Raw genomic sequence first — 24,996 nt, forward strand, 5'->3', positions numbered from 1 at the left:
CACTGAAGTCGCTGGCAAAACCCACCCAACAGCCGCCCACGCACCTCTCCTCCGCCAAAGTGTCCAGTGAGGATGTGGCGTCTTCGTGACAAGTGACTACTCCCACGTCTTTGACGCTGATCCCTAATGCTTCACTCAGCTGCAAAAATTTAAGGACAAGGAGAGTTTTAACAAGACACCAAATTATTTACAAATACGAGTCATTATGATTAAAAGATAAACTAGGTATGAAATCGAGCTGCCAGGACAGGGACTACTATTTGTTCAGGCTAGCAATATAACAGTGAGTAGTGGTGACGTAAAAAAGATACATTAACGGAAGCTAATGAATCATCACTCGCCTCTCTTTTGTGATACATCAAAATGTGATCGAAGTTAACAATGCCTGTGGCAGAAAGCCAGATCCGCGTGGATGAAGGCGTCCCATCTAACGGCTGCACAGACACCACCTTTACTGCCTCCTCGCCTCCGCCCGCCCACGCCCGCGCTGCCTCCACCAAGCGATTGAGCAATGACATCCCACCCTGAGACAGAAGAAACATTATTTTCTTTGCAGGAATGACGTGTCGGGAGGCCTTCAGGAGGTAGTTAAAAAAAGTTTCAATAGTCTTCCTCTCTAATACATATGGTCGTACACTCACAAGAAAGCAAACCCCAATATTTAGCTTTTACGAAAAGAAAAATCATTACTAGAAGTGATACGCTGATCTGTTCGATAAGTAACTGTAGACAAACTGCAAACAAAACTACACAAGAAAAGAAGTTTGTATTTCATGCACAGACTACATGTCCCACCTCGATGGGCGGCCGCACTAATCTCACTGTGCTGGCGGCCAGAGTGAGGGGAGTGGTGCGCCGGATCTCGTGTGGACTGATGCGCTTCACCATCACGGTCACATTGGCCTCCACATTCTTGAGTCCTTGCTGATTGTCGCTTACCACGAAGGTAAGGTGGTACCTACCGAAAAAAAAAAGAAAGTAATTAAAGGAAAAGATTAGTCTTCGTGTCATCTTCGTTAAAATTATTTGACATGCACACATGTATAATTTGTGCATATCATTAATGAAACATCATAAAAGGTTTGATTAATGATATGTACAAATCATACATGTATACATGTCAAATAATTCTAGCTTTTCTTAATTTTCTTTACCCACTCTTTAAATGATTCTATGCAAACTTTACCTGCCGTCTGGGGTGGAGGGCGCCATGGACAAGTGGCCACTGGAGGTGTCAAGGAAAAAGCCCGCTTTGGAATCTCTCCAGGCGTAAGTTTTTTCCACGGCGTCCCAATCGTCCGGGTCCTGCACATACACCCTTCCCAGAGGCACCTCCGTTCCGTGCCGCTATAAACCAGAAAAGTTACTCTGTAAACAGGTATCTTTTGTGTAACTGATAGATCAGTGGACGGGATCAATTCGGATGGCTTGCACAGTAAATGTATAACAAAATTTTTAATATGAATGCCATGAAAGTACCTCAGAGCGCAGGTTGTAATTTCCACGAATGACTCAAGCTGTCGATGAAACGTGATATGTTATAAATAACCTGCATGGTGTGCACGGTGACGGTCTTGGCGGCGGGCGCCATGGGGTTGTCGTTGACGTCGGCCACGTGCAGGGTGAGGGTGACGGTGGCGGTGAGGGACGGCCACCCGGCGTCGCCCACCACGAGGGGCACCAGCAGGACGGGACGTTCCTCTCGGTCCAGTGCCGCCCGCGTCCACACCACGCCCACGCCCCGCCCGTCGTCCCCTCCTGCACCAAACACAGGAAGGCGTCAGCCAGGGAGGCGAGTCTCGCTCCCTCCTGAGGCGGAGGTGCAGAGCCACTGAAAAAAAAGTGTAGCCAAATGTACAGTGTGTTGGCGCGACTCACTCCTGTCCAGCGTGACTCTGACGCTGTCGGTGACGTGGGACGGCGCGTGGGGGTCCAGGGAGATGGTGAAAGGGGGCCCGTGACCCTGCCGCCAGTCGTCGGGGTCACCCAGCTTGACCCGTGCCACCAGCTGTGCCTCGCTGTTCTCCGTCACCTGCACCTCGCGAGGCTCAGACAGAAACGGCGGGTTGTCGTTCACGTCTGTCACGTTGATCTGTTGGAAGGACAAACCTGTATTGACCTGACACAGGGAATGTTTCAAGGAAGAGTGCATTTCTTCCTACAGCTTTTAAGGAAACAGCAAATATTTCTTAGCTGGGACAGTTACTTGGGAGTTAAGGGTCTGTAAGCACTTTCTTTAAAAAAAAAAAGAATATTGTTATGATGTAATATACAGTAAAATTCAGCGCTACTGAATATATAGAACAGTAGTGGCAGTCGACTATACGTCGCCAGTAACTCCAATCTTTTATCACTGATATCTCTTTAGTGTATCTTTAAAACTTTCCGTTTTCTATATTAGCATTTTTAGTATACCTGGTTTCCCTGAAGGAATGATACCAATAGTTTTAGAGGGGGGATACTGCAAACTGTATGAAACTAATAATGATATTTTAAGTACATTGATGCAAAAAAAAAAAAGGAAAACAATTATCCTTTATTTACAAATTTAAAGCTAGGAAATCGGGAAAGTTTTTTTTTTTCTCTCTCTCTCTCTCTCTAATATAATCATGTATATTGTATTGCTGATATATGTATCAATCACTTTAGTAGCCTTGTTACAGAATACAATTCAGCTTGCGTGCCCTGGTAAAATACAGACAAAAATCAATAAGATTTCTCTAGCAGAGTACTCACAGTGAGCGTAGCTGTGGCAGTTCTCGGCGGTTCCCCTTCGTCCACTGCCAACACAAACACCGTGTACAGATCCGAGTCCTCCCTGTCCAGCTCACCCACCAAGCGTACCGCCCCTGTCCCATCCACGTCAAAATGGCGATCTGGATCACTTGACAGATTCACCTGATACCGGACACGACCATCTCCGCCCTACACATAGATGTTGTTTGGGTTTCAGCGGGTGGGGTCCAAAGTTCGCTGGTGTCCCTAGCTATTATGACCAATATTTGCCTAAATATCTATACGAATATAATTTTACTTACTTTTAGACAAAAATATATATGCATACCTAAATATATAGATAAATTTGTAAATAGTTAAACATGTAAATAAGTCATTATGAACCAGTCTGAGAAACACGTGTCACCAAGACTTTTTGTATTTGAGAAAAGATGTTAAAATGCTTACTCATGGTAAACTTTCTGGGTGTTATACTTTTACCATTTCGTCCATAGAACATCGCACTTAACTTGTTCATGAATACGTATTTCCAGCATATTATTCTCAAAAATTTGTTCTCGTTATCTGACACATTGTGAATAACTGGTAATGCTTAAATTATGACTTACAGCATCCGGATCGAGAGCGTCGAAGGAGGCGAGGAGAGAGCCACGCGGGGTGTCCTCGGGGAGCATCAGGCTGATGATTTCCTCACTAAACACTGGCTCGTTATCGTTCTCGTCCACAAGACTCAGCCTCACCCAAGTCTCGGCCACGTGTTCCCTCTGTTCCCATCCAGCTGCTCCCTGTGAGTGTGGCGAATAGAGTGCGTAGTAGTAGTAGTAGTAATAGAAGTAGTAGTAGTAATAGTAGTAGTAGTAGTAGAGTAGTAGTAGTAGTAGTAGTAGTAGTAGTAGTGGTAGTAGTAGTAGTAGTAGTAGTAGTAGTAGTAGTAGTAGTAGTAGTAGTAGTAATGCTAGTAGTAGTAGCAGATACAATAGTTCGTTGAAAAGATAAGAATTTTCATCACCATCCTTGCAATTATTCTTCTTGTGCTTCCTTAATTACACTACATCTATCACCGGCGTCAAAAACTGTGATAGTTCCCGGCAAAGCTCAAGCGACTCACATGTGTGATGAAATTCAGCGACGGTTAAAATGAGTGGGGTACGTTTAATACTGCCGCCCCGGCCAATATCTAGCAGCAGGGTTCAGCGTGACAAGATGCATTGCAGGCCATAGTTCACCGTAATGGATTTCTCATGAGCCGAACCGCTCCTAACACAGGTGTAGATTAAATGTTATTTTTGAATCACAGTTATGAATGAGGCGTTGTTGCTGTGGTACTTGCATTGTGAGAGGAAAAGTTATTGGAAGTCTACATAGCTGTCAAATACATGCTCACACCTATGAGCGCGCGCACACACACACACACACACACGCACGCACGCACGCACGCACGCACGCACACACACACACACACACACACACACACACACACACACACACACACACACACACACACACACACACACACACACACACACACACATACATACATACATACACACACACACACACACACACACACACACACACACACACACACACACACACACACACACACACACACACACACACACACACACACACACACACACACACACACACACACACACACACTCACCATGTCTGTCACCTGAACCTTAAAGTGGAAGCCCTGCCGGTGGTCTGGATCCTCGTAGTCAAGCGACTCCACCGACCTCAGGTTTCCGCCGGGCATGGACCCAGACGCGGCCTCCACGCGGAACCTTTGCCATCCCCATCCGCTGCCCGGCACCACCTGCGCCAACACCTCGCACGTCAGAAACACACGCAACAAAGGACACTTTATGTTATGTCTCTATGCGCATATATGAAAGTACCTACCACGTAAAATTTCACAGTGTTTCAAATATTGTTAGGAAAACATCTACGTTTAGAGATATTGTAGTTTAAGAGAAAAAACGAGGAACATTATAAAGCTAAGGGAATATCGTTATGAGAAATGGACGACTGATTTATTAGAAGTTGTATTAACATGCATTGGGACTGACCCTGTAGGCGAAGTCGTTGGTGACGTCTTGGTCCACGACGGTAAGTGTGGCCAGCACGTTGTCGGGGTCTAGGCTCTCAGGTACGTCCAGCGTCCACTCGGGCCGCGAGAACCTCGGAGGCACGTCGTTCACGTCGCCCACGTCCACCACCACCGTTCCCGTGCCTGGGGGAGGCGGCATCCCGGCGTGAGGGGGGGGAGGGGGTGGGCACCAAGGTTCACGGCAGGGGAAGGGAAAAAAAAGAACACTGACATGGGCGTTTCCCTCACACTCACCCTTGAGGCCGCCGCCGTCGGTCGCCACCACCTGAATAACGTAGCGCTGGGTCTTCTCCCGGTCAAGGCAGCACAGCGCCGTGGTGATGACGCCCAGCTCGCTGTCGATCGCGAAGATCGGATGTCCGCTCGACTCGTCGATCGCGTTCTTCTCCAGCGAGAACGTCACCTTGGCGTTGTCTCCCTCCTCAGGGTCGTCGTAGTCCGTGGCCTCCACGCGCGTCACTGATGATCCTGCAGTAAGGTGGATTAGTAGAAGTGAGAGACATTATACGATTTGGAGCATTACCCAACTAGTTTCAGGACGCTAGTAATAACTTTATGAAGGGACGTGCGCAAAATGTCTTTCATGTACACTTATTAATGCAGAGAGCATTTATCGTAACAATATCTCATTTCATATGGCCATAATAAATCATACAAAAAAGAAATCACGGTGGTTCACTGATAAGGAGAATATCACCTCCGAGACAAAAACACAGTGGCAATGCCTTTCATCGTCAGGAGTCGGCTCTGCAGTATCGGACAGCAAGGTCCTACCAGACCTCAGTAGTCTTACCGATGGGAATGTTTTCAGGGACGGTGGCGGTGGTAGTGCGGGAGGGGAAGAAGGGCGAGTTGTCGTTGGCGTCCTTTAGGTTAACACGAATGTCAGTGTGCGCCTCAAGCTCCCCGTCCGTGGCCGTCACCCGCAGGCGCCACTGAGGCCGGCCGTGGGGAGGGTCGCGGTCCAGGGGCTACGGGGGAGAGAGGTGTAAGCGAGGAAGGGAAGGGGGCTGAAAGTTATGAGGGAAGCTTTAAGCTACGAAAATAAGGCTATTGAAAGAATTAATAACTAGAGGCGAGAGTAATCACTAATGATGAGGACACAGGCTGCAGGCGAACAGCGGGACTTGATATCAATAATATTTAATGAGTAGAAACACTTTTTATAAGAGTTACGAAGATAAATTGACAAAAAAGAACAATATATATATATATATATATATATATATATATATATATATATATATATATATATATATATATATATATATATATATATATATATATATATATATATATATATATATATATATATATATATATATATATATATATATATATATATATATATATATATATATATATATGTATATATATATAAAAAATTCATAAACGGGCTACTTTCCTTTAAAAGCGTATCGATAAAATGATTAATATGGATGAATGTAATGGCCGTGAAGTGATGGATTGCGACTTCGATTCGCATCTTTTATCAATGGAAATACTATGCTAGCAAAATTGTCATTTGTACTAAAACCAAAATCAGCGGTAAATAGGTATGTAGTTCCAGTTCATGATACAATAAGAGGTAGTATTACGTGCAAAAATCAATAAAGCGACAAAAAATCTTCAATATAATAAACAAAACCCGGCATTTTAAAACAATTAAAAAGGGACTTTTATAACCTTCCCATTCTGCCTTGTTGATTTATAATGACAAACAAAAAAGTAGCTTTACTTTGTCCTTTCCAGATTTTCTGAGCTCTCTAGGAGGGGCTTTCTCTCTGGATTGAGAAGCTGCCTCTGAAGGTGTCACAAAAAACTGAGGAGCCAACAGATTAAAAAAAAAAATCAGAAGCGGAGAAAAGATGCACATAAAATGGGAGGATGATGCGGCAAGCAAGGTGAAAGGCGATAGGCTAAAGAGGCGAGGTGACACTGGTGGCGGTGATCACCTGAAAAGGAGTACGGAAAACAAAGAAGGTAGAGAATAAAAGAAAGAGATGTTTCGATTCTTTTCTCTTTTGTGAAAGAATCGACACACACACACACACACACACACACACACACACACACACACACACACACACACACACACACACACACACACACACACAGAGAGAGAGAGAGAGAGAGAGAGAGAGAGAGAGAGAGAGAGAGAGAGAGAGAGAGAGAGAGAGAGAGAGAGAGAGAGAGAGAGAGAGCACCTTCACTTCCCCAGTCACACACTCACCCTGAGGAGCAGCACGGTCCCCGAGGCGGCGTCCACGGAGAAGCAAGGCCGCGACCCGTTGGTGAACATGCCGTCCCCGGAGATGGTGTAGGCGAGTCTGCCGAACCGACCCGCGTCCCCGTCCACTGCCGTCACTTGCTGGGAGAGGAGAGAGAGGTGTGTGTGTGTGTGTGTGTGTGTGTGTGTGTGTGTGTGTGTGTGCGCGCGCCCGCATTTATGTGTCTGCGTGCAAAACCTACATAAAAAGCATTTTATTGTACTTTATTATCATCACATCCCAACCACCAGCATGAGGTAGGGGGAAGAGAGAGCGAAATGGAAAGGAAGACATTAAAACAATCAGTCGCAGGAAATGAAGTAACTTGATGGACGACAGTTCACACGGAAGAAAGCATTACTCATTTTGTTCTGTCTGCTCTAAGAATGTTTTTGAAATATAGTATCTATATGGCAGTACAGAATGTGTATCTCGTTGACCAGTTTGTCTTTGTCACAATATCCCTCGAACTAAGGCGGGATATAACATTGTAATCAATATATTACGCTTCAGAAGTGATAAGTTCAGTCACGTAAACTTCAATTAAGATCAATGTTGGTACTCATGTCTCGTGTGTCTCTCTCTGTCGAGATATATTGGCTTGATTATGGTAACAGAATTTAGTATCCACAAAAGCAGGATGCCGAATGAGAATTTAATCTAAGTTGTCCTGTATAAATAGGTATCGACATATATCAGTGAGTGTTCGCTGGAGTATTTTGCTGACAGCTGGGCAATTAAGGCACTAACTCAAAGCGTTACTGCTGGGGATGGGCTAAGAGCGAGAAAGGCGTCCGTATTGCCAGGGAGTGATGCTGAGCTACAGAGTTTTAGTGAAGATGTCAAAGATTAGCATGACATGTACCACGTGTTGGAAGCTTATTGCATATTCTGCCCTCCTGGGCTACATTAACCTTAATGATTGCAGTGTTCTTTAATCCACTTCTAGAAATGAGTAGCTGCTTCTCACTTGATGCACAGCGCCTTTCACACATTATTATATGAAATAAGAACGAACACTGTTCGTACCATACATGAATTTAAAACAACACCGATAAAAGAAAATATCCTTGGAAATTTTCAGCTTTCGCCATGTCATTCACTGGAAAATTACGCATATGTCTGCAGTTTTGGATAATGGATTATTGAGTACTTGTAGTACCGAATGTGCAGGACGGCGACACCTTTTTTTTTTTTCACCAGACACGAATATCTTTTCTTTGTAGAGCGATGGTGCCGAGATGCCGGAGGTGAGATGGTCCACAAGGCTAGCTGATACGGGGAGCAGCAGAAAGAGTCGTTCAGCGAGACGAAAATGTATTGCTACTCTCTCTCTCTCTCTCTCTCTCTCTCTCTCTCTCTCTCTCTCTCTCTCTCTCTCTCTCTCTCTCTCTCTCTCTCTTAGTCACTTTGTTTTTCTATCTGCTTTTGTGTGTTTGCATACTTTTCTGTCTGTGCATTGGTCTCTCTCTCTCTCTCTCTTCTCTCTCTCTCTCTCTCTCTCTCTCTCTCTCTCTCTCTCTCTCTCTCTCTCTCTCTCTCTCTCTCTCTCTCTCTCTCTCTCTCTCTCTCTCTCTCTCCCTCACACACACACACACACACACACACACACACACACACCAGCTTCCACTCACTTCGCTCATCCAATCAACACGTCAGTGGCCATTGTATTCACGAGCGGACTCCTTTGTCTTACCAAGCACCATCAAACTGACTATAATGGTTACAGGAGGAAAAGTTGTGCGCTCGCGCTGAAAAGTGACCCATTTATGTGAAGTTAATAGCAGAGTAGCAAAATATATACGGTGCTCGGACGGTAGGAACCCCTCCTTGGTGAATGCCTTGTTGAGTGCGGCGAGGAATATAATGTCAGGTGTATGAGCTCAAACTGTGGTGTCACGTAATCTATTAGTCCATCCTTATAAATTCGCGTTCGTTCTATGCTCCTTCACGTACAGCTCCAGGCAGAGTACCGTCGTGAAACTTTGAAGATGGAGAGGTTCAGGGATGAATGATATTGGGCATATAGAAGATAAAATATTTGAGGCCTGAACTGGATACTTGGTAAGTGGAGAACTGTACTTACTCGCATGTTTAATTAAGCTGCAGAGCCTATCTGGAAGATGGAACATTGACTTTATGGCCTAAACTGGATACTTGAAAGATGTAATATTCAACGTCTAAGTTGGGCATTTTGAAAATATGTACAAGTTACATCCAATCTGGATACGTGGGAGATGGAGAATTCAGGAGATGGAGAATTCAAGATCTAAAGTAGGTGTTTGGAAGGCATAGGATTTAAGGTATAATCTGGACATTTGAAAGAGAGAGAGTAAAAGTAAACTGGATACGTGTAAGATGAAGAACTGCAGGCATAGACTGTATAAATACCTGGCCCAAAAAGGTCTCACAAAGAGTTATCAGCCAGCTTTTATGTCTAGTACATACATACATATATATATATATATATATATATATATATATATATATATATATATATATATATATATATATATATATATATATATATATATATATATATATATATATATATATATATATATATATATATATATATATATATATATATATATATATATATATATATATATATATATATATATATATATATATATATATATATATATATATATATATATATATATATATATATATATATATATATATATATATATATATATATATATATATATATATATATATATATATATATATATATATATATATATATATATATATATATATATATATATATATATATATTCCATGAATGAATACATAACACACCTTGTAATTGATATATCGAATGAATGAATCCTTACCTTTAGGATGACTTTGGGCAAGTGTCTGTTGTCCTCCTCGGTGATCTGGGTCTCGTGCAGGGCCCGCAGGAACACGGGCGCATAATCGTTCTGGTCGTCTACCTTCACCACCAAACGTGCCTCACTCCTCGCCTCCCCCGCCACCGCCACCACCACCAGCTCGTACTGATGGAGGGAGAATCCGCCACGTTAAGGCTTTGTGTAGGCTATGCTATTCGGGTATTCCAGAGAGAGAGAGAGAGAGAGAGCGAGTAGGTAGCCTGACAGACAGAGGGAACGGAAACACTTTTTATACTTTTTATGCTTCGGACAAAAAAAAATTTAGTAATTGATCAGAAATACGGGGAAAGCGTTCACTAGACAAAAGTAAATCAATAGAGAAGAAGAAAGTACATAAGACTGCTATTCGAAACCATTTTCATGAGAGCGATAGACGAAACCCTTCACGCTTTTGTGTCCGTCTCTCTCCCTCTCTCTCTCTCTCTCTCTCTCTCTCTCTCTCTCTCTCTCTCTCTCTCTCTCTCTCTCTCTCTCTCTCTCTCTCTCTCTCTCCCCGCTCCGCTCCGCATAATTACCAGAGAGCGAACAGCCGTGACACAGCACTTCTGTATCAATCGCCTACATCATTAAGGGTATTGTTGCTGTAAGCGAGTCCTCTCCCTTTGCTGCTTCGCCCTGTCTGCATTACACTATCATATTCAGAGGGGAAGAAAATCCTATTTTGACGTCGCCCTTCATTTGAATATATTGTTCTCCTAAGGCGAAGTGTCATTCCATTTGTGCAATAAAAGCAGTGCGGGGGAAAGAAAACTGCGTATTGCTTTTCCCCTAAACACGCCGAAACTGAGCAATAGAAGACTGTCGGGAAATTGTATCTAGAGTTTCCAGTAGCTGACACAGACAATTATCTAATTATAAACCGTTATCTTGTTAGAGCATTGAGGTATTATAGGTAATTGCTATTTCATTTTTCCTCTCATTAAAACATATTTCTAAAACAGTTATTGATTTGCATATGTACGTGATGGTCCCCCTTTACATCCAGTATTACCTAACTCACGTAAATGCATATCTGTCATTTTCGGTCGACACTCACCTGTTGCTTTAGCTCGTAATCAAGAGGCCACAGGAGAGACAAGTTTCCTGATGATGGGTCCAGATGAAACAAAGCCCTCCTCGTTGCCTTGACTGATGCTGTACTGCACGGTCTCGCCTGCACGTCATTCAGTAAGTCTCACTTTTTACTATGAAATCTTGAGTTATTTCAATACGAAGGATATTTCTGAGTTAATACATACTTCATGTATAAGTTTGGTAGATCCATGGTTTTCTGTATTTCGTTCACTAAAGATAAATATATTGCCATTTGTGAAACTGAGATGAAGGGTTATTGTGGTGGCCTATGATTATAAGGCATGTGGATCCAAACACAGCTGTCACCCGCATTTTAGTATGGAACCCACCTGTGGCCCCGCACCCTGGCAGACAGCCGCAGCAGGTGGTCAGCGCGGGTGTTCTCAGGAACCGTCACCTCATACTCCGGCCTGCTCGAACTCCACCGGATCGCTGCCCACCAGCTTGGTGACTGTGAGGAAGGAAAATAAACTTAACATTGGTGGTAACTCATATTTACAATTGGCATCTCTTGTACAAAAATATTTCAAGAAGAAACATGAGAAAATACACTTGCTGTAACATTCCTGCTTTGATCAGCGGCTGTAGCAGGGGAGAGAGAGAGAGAGAGAGAGAGAGAGAGAGAGAGAGAGAGAGAGAGAGAGAGAGAGAGAGAGAGAGAGAGAGAGAGAGAGAGAGAGAGAGAGAGAGAGAGAGAGAGAGAGAGAGAGAGAGAGAGAGAGAGAGAGAGAGAGAGAGATAGAGAGAGAGAACTGCATCAGTTGGTATTCATTTGACGTATCTCCACCATATTCGAAACACACACACACACACACACACACACACACACACACACACACACACACACACACACACACACACACACACACACACACACACACACACATACACACACACACACACACACACACACACACACACACACACACACACACACACACACACACACACACACACACACACACACACACACTCACACACACACACACAGATCAAGAGGAGTGAGTTGAGTTTCATGTTATTTACTGGAGAGTCTGTAAAAGGCTGAAACCGTTGCAGGAGTTGGATAACTTCAACCAAAACTCTGATGGCCAAAATTCAGGAAATACGGACACACATCACACACACACACACACACACACACACACACACACACACACACACACACACACACACACACACACACACACACACACACACACACACACACACACACACACACACACACACACACACGTAAATAAACACGTTCTTTTACTTTTTTATTCATAACATAACCACATGACAAACGTATCTCTCTCTCTCTCTCTCTCTCTCTCTCTCTCTCTCTCTCTCTCTCTCTCTCTCTCTCTCTCTCTCTCTCTCTCTCTAAGACTTTCTTTGATATATTATATATTTTTTAGTTATTTATTATTATTATTATTATTATTATTATTATTATTATTATTATTATTATTATTATTATTATTATTATTATTATCATTATCATTATTATTATTATTATTGTTATTATTATAATTATTATTAGCAGCAGCAGTAATAACTGCAGCGGTGGCAGTAGTAACAGTAGTAGCAGCAGCTGAGAAAACAGTAATAGTAGTAGTAGTAGTAGTAGTAGTAGTAGTAGTAGTAGAAGTAGTAGTAGTAGTAGTAGTAGTAGTAGTAGTAGTAGTAGTAGTAGTAATAGTAGTTAGTAGCTGTAGTAGTAGTAGCAGTAGCAGTAGTAGTAGTAATAATAGTAGTAGTAGTAGCAGCTGTAAAAGTAGTAGTAGTAGTAGTAGTAGTAGTAGTAGTAGCACTAGTAGTGGTACTAGTAGAAGTAGTAGTAGTAGTAGTTGTTGTTGTTGTTGTTGTTGTTGTTGTTGTTGTAGTTGCTATTGTTGTAGTTGTTGTTGTTGTAGTAGTAGCAGCAGCTGTAAAAGTAGCAGTAGTAGTAGTAGTAGTAGTAGTAGTAGTAGTAGTAGTAGTAGTAGTGACAGTGCAGTGGATAGCTTCAGTGGCAGTGGAGTTATAATAACAAAGGACGGACAACGGCATCTGGGTGCTGTCATCGGAACAGAGGAGTTCAAGAAGGAGTACATAGGAGAAAAGGTGAAGGAGTGGATACATGAGGTGGAAGTCCTGTCTGACATGGCCAGGACTGAGCCTCATGCAGCCTACTCTGCCTACACCCACGGCTTGCAGCATCGATGGAGATTCGCCATGCGCACCATCCCAGGCATCAGCCCTCTCCTTGCACCACTGGAGGTCTCGATAAGGAACACCTTCCTCCCAGCGTTACTGAGATACCACACCATCGGAGATGGGGAAAGGGCGCTGCTCGAACTTCCACCAAGACTGGGCGGGATGGGAATCACCTCCCCTGAGAAGTTGGCGACTGTGGAGAACCTCAACTCCCTCAAGCTCACCAGGTCCCTCACAGAGAAGATCATTGCTCAGGACGCACATGGTGAAATAGCCCAAAGTGCAGTCACTGAGCAAGGACGAATTATATCTAGAGATAGGCAACAACATCAACGAAACTGTCTCGAAGACCTGATAAACATCCTGCCTGCAACCACAGTGAGAAAAATCCTCACTGCACAGGAAACGGGAGCCTCTAACTGGCTAACGTCACTGCCCATCAGAGCGAAGGGCTTCAGCCTCAACAAACAAGAATTTGTCGACGCCATTGCTCTGAGGTACGGCTGGCCGATGGAAGGACTCCCCAGTACTTGTGTGTGTGGCTCCCCCAATGACGTCAACCACACCATGACGTGCTAAAAGGGGGGATTCGTATGTATCAGGCACGATGAGGCGAGAGATCTGACCGCCAGCATGCTCAGGGAGGTGTGCCACGATGTCTCCACTGAACCAACCCTCCTGCCGCTAGACGGCGAGCACCTGCGCTACAGAACAGCCAACACCACCAACGAGGCTCGAGTCGACGTCAGTGCACGAGGGTTCTGGACAAGGGGACAGAAAGCATTCATGGACATACGGATCTTTGACCCGATGGCCGCCTGTCACCACGAACTCTCCCTGGAGGCCGCCCACCGCAAGAATGAGCAGGAGAAGATCCGAGCGTATGGGGAGAGAATCCAACACGTTGACCAGGGCAGCTTCACACCTCTGGTCTTCACCACATCTGGCGGGATGGGCTCCAAGGCTCAGTGCTTCTACTCAAGACTAGCCGACCTAATGGCAGAAAAGAAGCACCAGCCAAGGAGCCATGTCGTCGCATGGATGAGGTGCCGTCTCTCATTCTCCCTCCTCAGATCTGCCCTCCTGTGTCTCAGGGGGACAAGGCATTCCACTCCCATACCTGCAGACTTAGGAGGCCTCGACTGCGAGGCTACAGTGGTGGAGAGTGGTATAAGAGTAGATAGAGTAGAGGTAGAATGAATTTATAGTTAACAACTAATGTGTATATTATAGAGTATTAGATATGGTTGGATGCCACAGTCATTAGCGGGAGCTGGGGCTAATGACCTCCAAGTAATGGAGCCCCTAATTGACACATCAATAAACATGGGGTGGAGGTATTATTAAGTAGTAGTAGTAGTAGCAGCAGCAGCAGCAGCAGCAGCAGCAGCATTGCTATCAAAGTCCTGGACACTTTCCAAGAGACGGAGCACAGTATATATTTGTTACTGACGGAATTCGTGTACTTCACGCTAAGTAAATAATTGAGTACGTCCTTTGATAACTCGACAAATTGTAGCGTTCTTTATTCCCTCGTTCTGTCACATCCCAAGTACAAAATTTCGTACGTGTTCATGTTGATGCTCAAGATTTTCACTAATGACCGCTTCTGTCCATCTCACTGCAGACAGAAACACAAAAAGGTTCACGTGAAAATTCCAGTTCCTGTTTTTTTTTTGCCCTACAGAGAGAGAGAGAGAGAGAGAGAGAGAGAGAGAGAGAGAGAGAGAGAGAGAGAGAGAGAGGAGGGAGGGAGAGCTCGCCTGACTGATGGACGTCGTTAGCGCCCTTCCAGTGTGGTGGAAAAGCTGCCTTGGCCGCGACCTGGATAAACAGCCAAGGATTAACAGACACCATTGTAAGACTGACGAGAGGCTCCATACATCGACTCCCTCTTTCGTGTACACACATTAAATAACCATTCCCCTGGATTCCGTCGGTTTCAGGCAATAGTTTATGCTGTCAGTTTTTCGTCTGGGTGATCTTAGAGGAGATGCAAACTCCCTCCATGCTGCTGTTTTTTGTGTGTATATGAACCACCAGGCACCACCTACTACCACATTGCTTAGGGCAGTATTTCCTAACATGGGAGAAATTTTACTCTACGGGGAAATTTTTAGCATTCCAGGGGGAAATCTAATGAGGGAGATAAAAAGTTACTAGTTACGTATTGGCTGGCAGGAAGAATCTAGAATGTGACGGTTTACTTTTTTTCAAGTACTGTATAAAATACAAATCAATTGTTTATGCTACGATTGGCTTTAGTAGTGACTTTCTACGGTATTTTGGTCAAAATGCCGTAGTTTTATGGTCACAATATGATAATTTTGTGTTCTGAACCTGGCAACCCTGGTATAGCTAGGGCGGTTAATGGGTAGGACAGTGACTTCAGTTGTAGCTGCACGACACATCAGCTGACACCCGCTGTTGTTGTTCCACTGTCTCCACCTTTGCGTACTTGTTTGCCTCACCTGAACGAGGTGAGGGATATCAATAGTTTTGTTTTCATATTGTGTACTGTAGGTATTCTTCAGAATGTGACGTTCTTGTCTGCTAATTATTCATTGTCGTGACTATCAGTGCATTGGGGCTATTTATAGCCCCAATCGTGTATGACTGGGGTTGCCAGTGCTTGATGGTTATTTATAGCATTTTGAAAGTCGCTTATAACGTTTTTCTTTGTCTAGATTTGGTCCAAGTCTTCTCGTTTATGGACACACATGTTAAGTAATTATTTTATTACATTTGAATTAGTCCTCTAGCCTTTGCAGGATATTTATCAGAAAATTTTGGTGTCTGTCATTGAGGAATAAATTTGTTACATGGTTATTATGTGTACATCATTTACATGGAAATTACGTTAGATAATAAATAAAAGAATATATATAAAACTAGTTACAGCCTCGAGATAATAAAAGACAAACAAAATTTTCGAAAGCTTGTTGGGTTATTTAATCAATTTGTTACAAACATGAAAAACACACAAATTTATTAACTAGAATGCTGAGTGGCAAATAATGAGACGTTACAGCTACCAATCTATGGTAACCAAATGCACGGGTATATAAGTTCTGAATTATGTAATATAATGGCTTACAAGTTTGGCAAATTTTTACATGCTGGCATCATAGATCGGTTTCCTGTGGGATGGAAAGAACGGGTCAGAATTGATGTAAGGAATGCTAACCATGATAAGGAAACAAGGAAGATGCAAGAGTGCCTTATTAAGCGGAGGGTTTGCCCTGCTTCCCTCATTCACACAACTCCCGCTGTCCACATTACTTTGGTTCAAAAGGCCAATTCTTCGCACCAAAGCTGCGGTTTCGCCCAGTGATGTTTTCCTTTCGCAGTAATGTTTTCCATCCTCTCTTGCCTAAACCCTCGGAAGGCTTATGGATCTGATGGGGTCCCTACTATTGTTCTCTGAAAATGTGCCTCCGTGTTTGCACCTTGCCTAGTCAAACTCTTTCTAACGCATAATATTTTGTCATGATTAAAATCTCTCTCTCTCTCTCTCTCTCTCTCTCTCTCTCTCTCTCTCTCTCTCTCTCTCTCTCTCTCTCTCTCTCTCTCTCTCTCTCTCTCTCTCTCTCTCTCTCTCTCTCTCTCTCTCTCTCTTTTGAACAGCGTGCGCATATTACAGTCACTGCCACACAGAAAGAGATAACTGTCAAGCATAATTCAATGTGTCGTCCTCGTTTTCTCAGAGATGAGCCTGGAGCCTAGTGTGCTCTTGCTTTGTCAGTCCTCACCTTCCCAACAGCATGAGCACACCAGGTCTGCTTTACTACACTATATCATTATTTTTTTCAACTTGTTTTTGCCTCTCAGTGCCTACAAATATCTTTTACCATATATCTTTATTGTCTACACATTTCTATTTTTTTCATTACTATTCCAGTGTTGTGCCTCACCATATATATCTTTATTTTGTTTTACTCATGTTACTGTACCCCTTATGGGTTAATGTCTTTTAGCTTTTTTTTATGTTTATACGTATTTTGGATAAGTTTATTAATTTTTTCTACCCTGAATATGCCTTCTGATAATGTCAAACGATGCGCAATTAATAAGTGAAGAAAGAAACTTCGGTGTATCCTTGCTCACTTTACATATATATATATATATATATATATATATATATATATATATATATATATATATAATATATATATATATATATATATATATATATATATATAATATATATATATATATATATATATATATTATTCTTTATTTTTTTTTTGGTTCGCTTTTGTTCTTTCCTGCCTTAACTTTAACTTTTCGGGGAAAGAGAATGATAACGAGTTGCTTGAAGCGGTATTTATGTAAAGTCACAAATATGAACACAAAAATTATCAGTAAGTTATTGTGGTTGTATGGCATCACTATGTGGAACACATTATGCACAGAACAGTCGAGGCTTTTCCAACGTTTTTCTCTTTTTTTTTTCTTTCTTTCTTTTTTTTTTTTTTTAGAAATAGGAATAATTTGAAAAGAAAAGTTCGTGGATGCGCTATTTTTAACATAACGATATACTGTATATTTCTGTTTAGTATACCTACATTTTTATTCAGTTCCACTAACACATTCCTAATAACGAGTGAAGGAAGTTGAAACTGACGCCAGAAATCATAATTAGTTACCAGTCCACTGGTAAGAAGAAAAAACAAATAAATAAATAAAAATACTATATACATATATATATATATATATATATATATATATATATATATATATATATATATATATATATATATATATATATATATATATATATATATATATATATATATATATATATATATAAATATATATATATATATATATATATATATATATATATATATATATATATATATATATATATATATATATATATATATATATATATATATATATATATATATATATTTATATATATTTCTCTCTCTCTCTCTCTCTCTCTCTCTCTCTCTCTCTCTCTCTCTCTCTCTCTCTCTCTCTCTCTCTCTCTCTCTCTCTCTTTTTTCTTACCAGTGGGACTGGTAACTAATTATGATTTTTTGGCGTCAGTTTCAACTTCCTTCACTCGTTATTAGGAATGTGTTAGTGGAACTGAAGAAAAATGTAGGTATACTAAACAGACATATACAGTATATCGTTATGTTAAAAATAGCGCATCCACGAACTTTTCAAATTATTCTTATTTCTAAAAAAAAAAGGACAAAAACGCTGCAAAAGCCTCGACTGTTCTGTGCGTATTGTGCTCCACATAGTGATGCCATACAACCACAATAACTTACTGATAATTTTTGCGTTCATATTTGTGATTTCCAGCAACACTCATCATCTTTCTCTTTCCCCGAAAAGTCAAAGTTAAGGCAGAAAAGGGCAGAAGCGAAGCAATCGGCAAGAAACATGCACTCTTGGTAACATTGTCAAAGAAATTTGAGATCGTTGCCGTGGCTGAGAACGAGCCTGAGGAGACGCTTGTGATCAGCGATTCCATCACCGCCACGCGATCATGGTGGGTAAGCGTTTTCAAATTCCACGAGCGAATGTTGAAAACGTGAGGACTGTATTCAGCCGAGGGCTCAAAATGATGGCTCGATTTTATTTGAGGAATGCTTTTGGGTTAGGCTTTTTGAGTGCATCATTGCATGGCAAGGTCATGATGCTTTGTTCACTGTCTTCAGGTGTGATAGTCAGAATACTGGCAAGTATTGTACTGTAGTAGGTATTTCAAATCAGTGAGCTGAGGCTGAATACTTCATGATGTAGGGAACGTAATGATTTCTTGGGTTTGTGACTTGATTTTCTTAATAGTACATGACATTTTGAAAAAGAAGCTGTATCTTTTATGCACTATTACTATATCGGTATGTTTTTGTCTCGTCAGTCTCGATGCTTGAAGTGATCTGAGCCTAGTTTATTGCTACAAGACATGGCCGCTGTATCGTTCAGTGGATAACCTTTTGCTTCTTTGCAAAATATCTTTGGCTCACACCTGCCTATTGTGCTTGGAGTGTTGAGACCACATTTCCAAACTTTTCGGAGCTGTCTCGGCTGCTTTGAACAGGTGGTCGTGGAAGTTATTTGGGATTCAAAGAGATTTTTTTTTTTAATGAATCTAGTAATAATTTAGCAATGATTCTTCAAAATCAGCGGTTAAAAACACTCATGGCAATTTGCCTAATCACGTCTGCGGCGAAAACAATCCCCATGAGGGACAAAAGCGTTTCAGATACGAGCCCTGGTTTTGCTGCCTGTTACGTCCAGGAATCCAGAAGCAGATTAATTTCTCAGAAGGCACAGCTGCTAGGCTGCTTGAGGGTTAATCAAGCCGTATAGGGTGGGCCTAGCGATGCAGGCCTGGAGTAATTGCATGAGATTGCTTGTGGCAGGTTGCAGGGTCTTGCTGGATGATCCGGGTTTCTCGCTTTGCTGGGTCACTCCTGCTATCTTGTGGCAACACCGCTTAGGTACTGACCAAGGAGGGCTTGCCGATCCATCAGTACACTCAGCAAGTCGAGCAATTTCACGTATTGGCCCTTAATTGACAAGCCGCTCCATCCTGCAGACCTACCAATCCTCCAGACCTCCGCCCAGCCAGCACCAACCACCACCAGTTAACAGTATTAAACATTCCTTTGGACATTAATACCAGGATTGATAGTATTAGTGTCATAATATAAACTGGAATATTATGGTTCCCACTGACTTGATCCTATCAACATAGCTTGAGCCTTAAGCGCCTATAAGTCCATCTTCAGGTGCACGAGATTTAGTGCATTGCCGATCGAAGCCACGACGATGTTGACTATAATGATGACGATGATAACCATGACTTATTAATCATATGGTTCTGCTGAAGGGCATAAGCACATCGTATCTGTGTTTGCTTTATCAACTCCTGATTTCTTATATTTTGAAGTGTTCCTTTATTAACTGCCTTGTCCCAGCCGTGGAGGAGCTTATCGCTCATGCAACCTTTTGCCTCCCCACCGAGCCTGTCTGTCTCACGCTGCAAGCTACCTTAGCCTTTTATTATGATCTATACCTTGCCTCTGCAAGTTTTTCCTCTAAGCCTTGGGAGCCAAGTTTCCTGATAGCAAGTGCGTGGAAAGTCACCAAGAAAAAGGACTTCTTACCAACTCACGCTGGACTCTCACTTGTTCAGGTAAAGACTGGTCTGTGGAAGCCTTTACGAATGACGGGGAAGACCAGAGGCGTGAGTGGTGTGGGCGAAATAGATACGAAACTTGATTGCTATGGGGGAGCCTTAGCGTAAGCGAGAATTGGCCATGTCTGGAACGTGAGGCAAGTGTGGATGTGTTGCGTGATGGCGGCAGCGTTGAGGGTGGTGAGGACGACGGCTGACTACAAAGTGGTCGTGTTACAAGACGGAGGATGATAGTGAAGTGATGTGTAGGAGGATAGGGAAGAAAAGGAGAAGCAAGTGGAGAAGGAGGAAGTAGAGATGGTGGTATATCTCCTGCTGCGTGAAGATGGATAGGGAAGTGGGAACGCTGGGAAAATTTACGAGGGTATGACGAGATAAGAAGTGTTGAAGGAAAACGGTGGAGGGAAGATGAGAGCTCAGGGAGAAGTGCGAGGAAAGAGATGAAGATAAATGTTGGTGCTGGGTGCAAGGGTGGCCAGAAAACAGAGCGCTCCTATGCCGTAATCAATAATTAGAAAGTATCACCTTGGAGATCAAGAACGTAAACAATAAAAATCCAACTAAAATACCATCATTTAATACATTTAGCCATTTATCGCCTAGCCTGTAGGTGTATGGATTATGTTCTATTTACTGAAAATGAATAGAAAATATATCTACTTCTATTTAAAATGAAGATGAGACTTGTTAACTGAAGGACAAAGAGGTCTTTACATTAATTATTTAGCTTAGGAAAGAAAATATATATCTAGCTCTATTTAAACGAGAATAAGAATTGTTAACTGAAAAACAGTGAGATAGTTGCATGCATTATTTGGCCTAGGAAAAAGAGGGCAGCGTTCCTTAAAAAATAGTGAAAGGTAGACACTCACAATACACCCAGCACACTAAAGGGGAAAAAGACTGTCTCCCTGGATTGTGTGTGGAGGCCAGCGATGACACCCGCCGCCATGAAGGAGACGTTCCATCTTACATGGGCTCAGTGAACCCGAAGGTGAATGCAGTGTGATGGAAAATAGAGAGAGAGAGAGAGAGAGAGAGAGAGAGAGAGAGAGAGAGAGAGAGAGAGAGAGAGAGAGAGAGAGAGAGAGAGAGAGAGGAGAGAGAGAGAGAGAGAGAGAGAATTTTTTATGCCTTATTTTCCTTTTCCTTTCTCACGTACAATAACCAGATACCTACGAACATGATTAATTTGTATGTTGTCCTGCCACACACACACACACACACACACACACACACACACACACACACACACATCTTCATACTTGTAATCCCTCCCTTAATCCAACGTTCAGCACATTCCTTGTTGGCGAGAAAAACGACTCTTTGAAACTGGCCTCGTCACGTTTGAGAAATAGTTAAGTGAGGGGAAGTTGTATCAGGCGGGAAAAAAATGAAAGAAGTCCGTACATTTCTGTCTGTTTACTCAGCACTTAACGAGGCAGCAAGATGTTAATTATTCCAATAAATACTTGGGAAGAGAAGTGGAGCTTGTGCAAAGTGAAAAAATACAAGATTAGTTCTTGCGAATATTACGCCAGTAAGCCTTGGGCGCGTGTGTGCCGAGAGAGAGAGAGAGAGAGAGAGAGAGAGAGAGGAGAGAGAGAGAGAGAGAGAGAGAGAGAGAGAGAGAGAGAGAGAGAGAGAGAGAGAGAGAGAGAGAGAGAGAGAGTTGGTCACTACTATATTAACAACAAAGGCGATGGTAATACACTAATAAAAGTGGAAAATAAATAAATAAATAAATAAACAAGGGGCAGAGAAGACAATGTGAATTTTTTAGTTGTAAAAAATAATAATAACTGAGAAGACGTGCCCGAATCAAGTAATTAAAGAAAACGAGACAACCTTGGGTGGAGCTGATGCTATATCTCTGTCATCACTATCGATGGAGGCAATGTCCGCTGCTGAGGAAAAGCCGTGTTTTTTGTCAGTAAAATAATTCGCGTCAAAGGGAATTTATTGGGGATGGTCCTGACGTTAAAAGATGTTTGCCTTATAACGATGACCCAAGAATTATTAGCTTTCCTTCTCTTGTCTTGCCTCTCCTTTGTCTACAGTCTTTTCTTTCCCTTTCCTTGTGGGTTATTACTTTTCCTTACCTCCCTTTTACTTCACTGCATCCTTCCCTTATTGGTTTACGTTTTTTTTCTTTTCCTTTGTCTCACTGCCTCGTTTTTTCGTCTTCTTGGTGATTAATACAGTTCACCACTTCCTCTTTTCTTTGAGCTTACTTTTTTCCTTCTTTTACCTCTTTTCTCCTTTTTCTTAGTTGTTTTAACGATTTCCTTACTTTCCTTCTTTCTTCTCATCAACAAGCTTCCCTCATTCGTCCGTGCAACTCCTTCCCCCACACAGAATGGCATCATTTCCTCCTGCCTTGCCTTCCCTACACCTCCGGCTCCCAACTTTTACTCCTTTACTTCATTCCTGTTAAAACTTTATCCCTTCATCCCTCATCATCGCAGGCAGTCCACCGTGTCCTTAGCGCCTCGGGGTTCTAGACAGATAAGTGTTTTTTTTTTTTTTTTGGATAGATAGATAGATAGATAGATAGATAACTTTATTGTCAAGATGCAGCATAATAAGCTTACAAATTGAAATTTGCTTTGGCCAGAGCTCCGGAGGGGAGGGTGACTAAATTCAGTACTCATGATATAGTGTTGGTGTGTTTCTTATTTGTCTATTCTTTTTTTCCATTACGTAGTTACCGGAAGTACTGATGCCACACTGTACAAAACATTTCAGACAAAAAAAATCTATCTATCTTCCGGACCAGCAATTCCACACAGGATGGCTCAGACAAGGCACTACACACTCACACACACACACACACTCACACACACACACACACACACACACGCACACCATTTGCGCCCTTAACTCTGCCAGCAAAAAATAAGTACATAAGTAAATAAATAAATGAACAAATAAATAAATAAAAATAGATAAATAAGTACATAAATACATCATCAGACAACTATCCCCAGCTACCACATCCTCAGTTCCTAATCTTTCCGGGACCATCAATAAAATGGTGTTCATTGGCCCTTATATCGGTTTCTCTTCCATTTATAGACATGAAATTCACTGGATTCTGTGACATCATTACTTGGGGCAGCTACACATGAGGAAACTGGAGTATTCGTTTTGCACAGTTAGATTTGGTGATGAGAAAGAGCCTGCTGGTTGGATTTCACATGTCAGACTCTAAATTGGTCCGATATCAAGCAAGGAATAAAAATATTTAAAGCTAGAAAGCCGTAATAGCTACCTCTTCAACCTCTCTCTCTCTCTCTCTCTCTCTCTCTCTCTCTCTCTCTCTCTCTCTCTCTCTCTCTCTCTCTCTCTCTCTCTCTCTCTCTCTCTCTCTCTCTCTCTCTCTCTCTCTCTCTCACCACTTGTCATTCATGCTGTTGTTGGTGAAGACGTTGCTGGACTCTCAGACATGTGTGAAGGATCTAAGTCTCATTATAAAGGTTACATTGTTATTCCTCCATCTCTAACCTCTTGATTGTTTTGCATCGTGTATAGTTTTTTTTTTTTTTCAGTAACAATCCCGCAGTATTCTTCGAGACTCAAATGGTGCGCGGTCTTTGTGTTTTCAAGGTAGGATGCACGTCATTTTTTTTTTTTTTATGTATCCCTTTCGCTCCTCGATCACATATTCGATGCTTCCTTACCTACTTTGTATTTCGTCCCTTCTCATTATTCTCCCTCGTCCTTCTGCTTCTTGTCTTTGCCGTGTGCTTTTCATTCTGCTATTTCTCCTTTTCTTTATTGTCTCTTCGTCATCTTTCTTCTTTTCCCGAGCAGTATTTCTCATCCTACTTTGCCTCATTTTTCATCCTCTTTTCCTCCTCCTCCTCCTCCTCCTCCTCCTCCTCCTCCTCCTGCTCTTTGTTCTTCAACTCCTCCTCGTATATCTTCTCTCTCCTTTTCCTTTTACAGTTTTATCAATCCTGTTTACATATCACACGAATTTCTCTGTCCCTTTGTCTCCACCTTTTCTTTTGTGTTCTATCAACCCCCCTAATCCTTTCTATACTAAAACTTTTCTTATAATACAACATACTATTTCCTTTTAGAATCCTTTAAGAATTAATTTGCCCTGTCCTTTTTTTTCCTTTATGTTTTTCGTTTTTCTACCATCAACATGACAAACGGATTCCATATTTTGCCCAACTGGAATAATTGTAATTGCAACCATTGTTTGTTTCTTAAGTAAGTACCGATACAGAAGAAGCAGGCGCACCAAGAATTGTGATATATTATTACTTTGTTAATGAAAATCTCTAGTACGCAGAGATGAAAGTTACATTATTGTGAGTTGATGGGAAAAGGCTTACTTGATAATTTGACCAGTGTTGGTGCTTATCAGGAGCATGGGAGATGGAAAGGCAGATCAGAGTCTGAGGAGAAAGTGATTATTCATTACTCACAATTTAGAAATGTCCAAAAACCTCGAGAATACCAACTGAAAAGAAATATCAAAATTGATAATGTTAGTGATATGAAGAGAAAGCATAGCATAGCTACACACAC

The 24,996-nt window shown here is 42.0% G+C and overlaps 1 protein-coding gene and 1 long non-coding RNA gene across 2 annotated transcripts in view; both read right to left on the reverse strand.

The window, feature by feature from the left end:
* Window positions 1-208: 208 nt before the first annotated feature.
* On the reverse strand, window positions 209-10,279 carry LOC135109101 (putative neural-cadherin 2). The gene is made up of 13 exons (XM_064020163.1): window positions 9,966-10,279; window positions 7,086-7,223; window positions 5,646-5,823; window positions 5,087-5,320; window positions 4,812-4,975; window positions 4,403-4,558; window positions 3,345-3,521; window positions 2,737-2,925; window positions 1,879-2,092; window positions 1,550-1,758; window positions 1,187-1,347; window positions 796-958; window positions 209-524 (listed from the first exon to the last, which is right to left on the reverse strand). Exons 2-13 carry the CDS (start codon window positions 7,152-7,154, stop codon window positions 270-272), a joined length of 2,169 nt encoding a protein of 722 aa, XP_063876233.1. The 5' UTR covers window positions 7,155-7,223; window positions 9,966-10,279; the 3' UTR covers window positions 209-269.
* A 1,051-nt stretch (window positions 10,280-11,330) lies between these two features.
* The window catches only part of LOC135109103 (uncharacterized), a 67,345-nt gene continuing 53,679 nt past the window's right edge, over window positions 11,331-24,996 (reverse strand). The window contains exon 3 of the long non-coding RNA XR_010272578.1: window positions 11,331-11,550. This is a non-coding gene — a long non-coding RNA (uncharacterized LOC135109103). The remainder of the gene's footprint in view (window positions 11,551-24,996) is intronic.

This window comes from Scylla paramamosain, chromosome 18 (assembly GCF_035594125.1).
Source record: "Scylla paramamosain isolate STU-SP2022 chromosome 18, ASM3559412v1, whole genome shotgun sequence".
Lineage (NCBI taxonomy): Eukaryota > Metazoa > Arthropoda > Malacostraca > Decapoda > Portunidae > Scylla > Scylla paramamosain.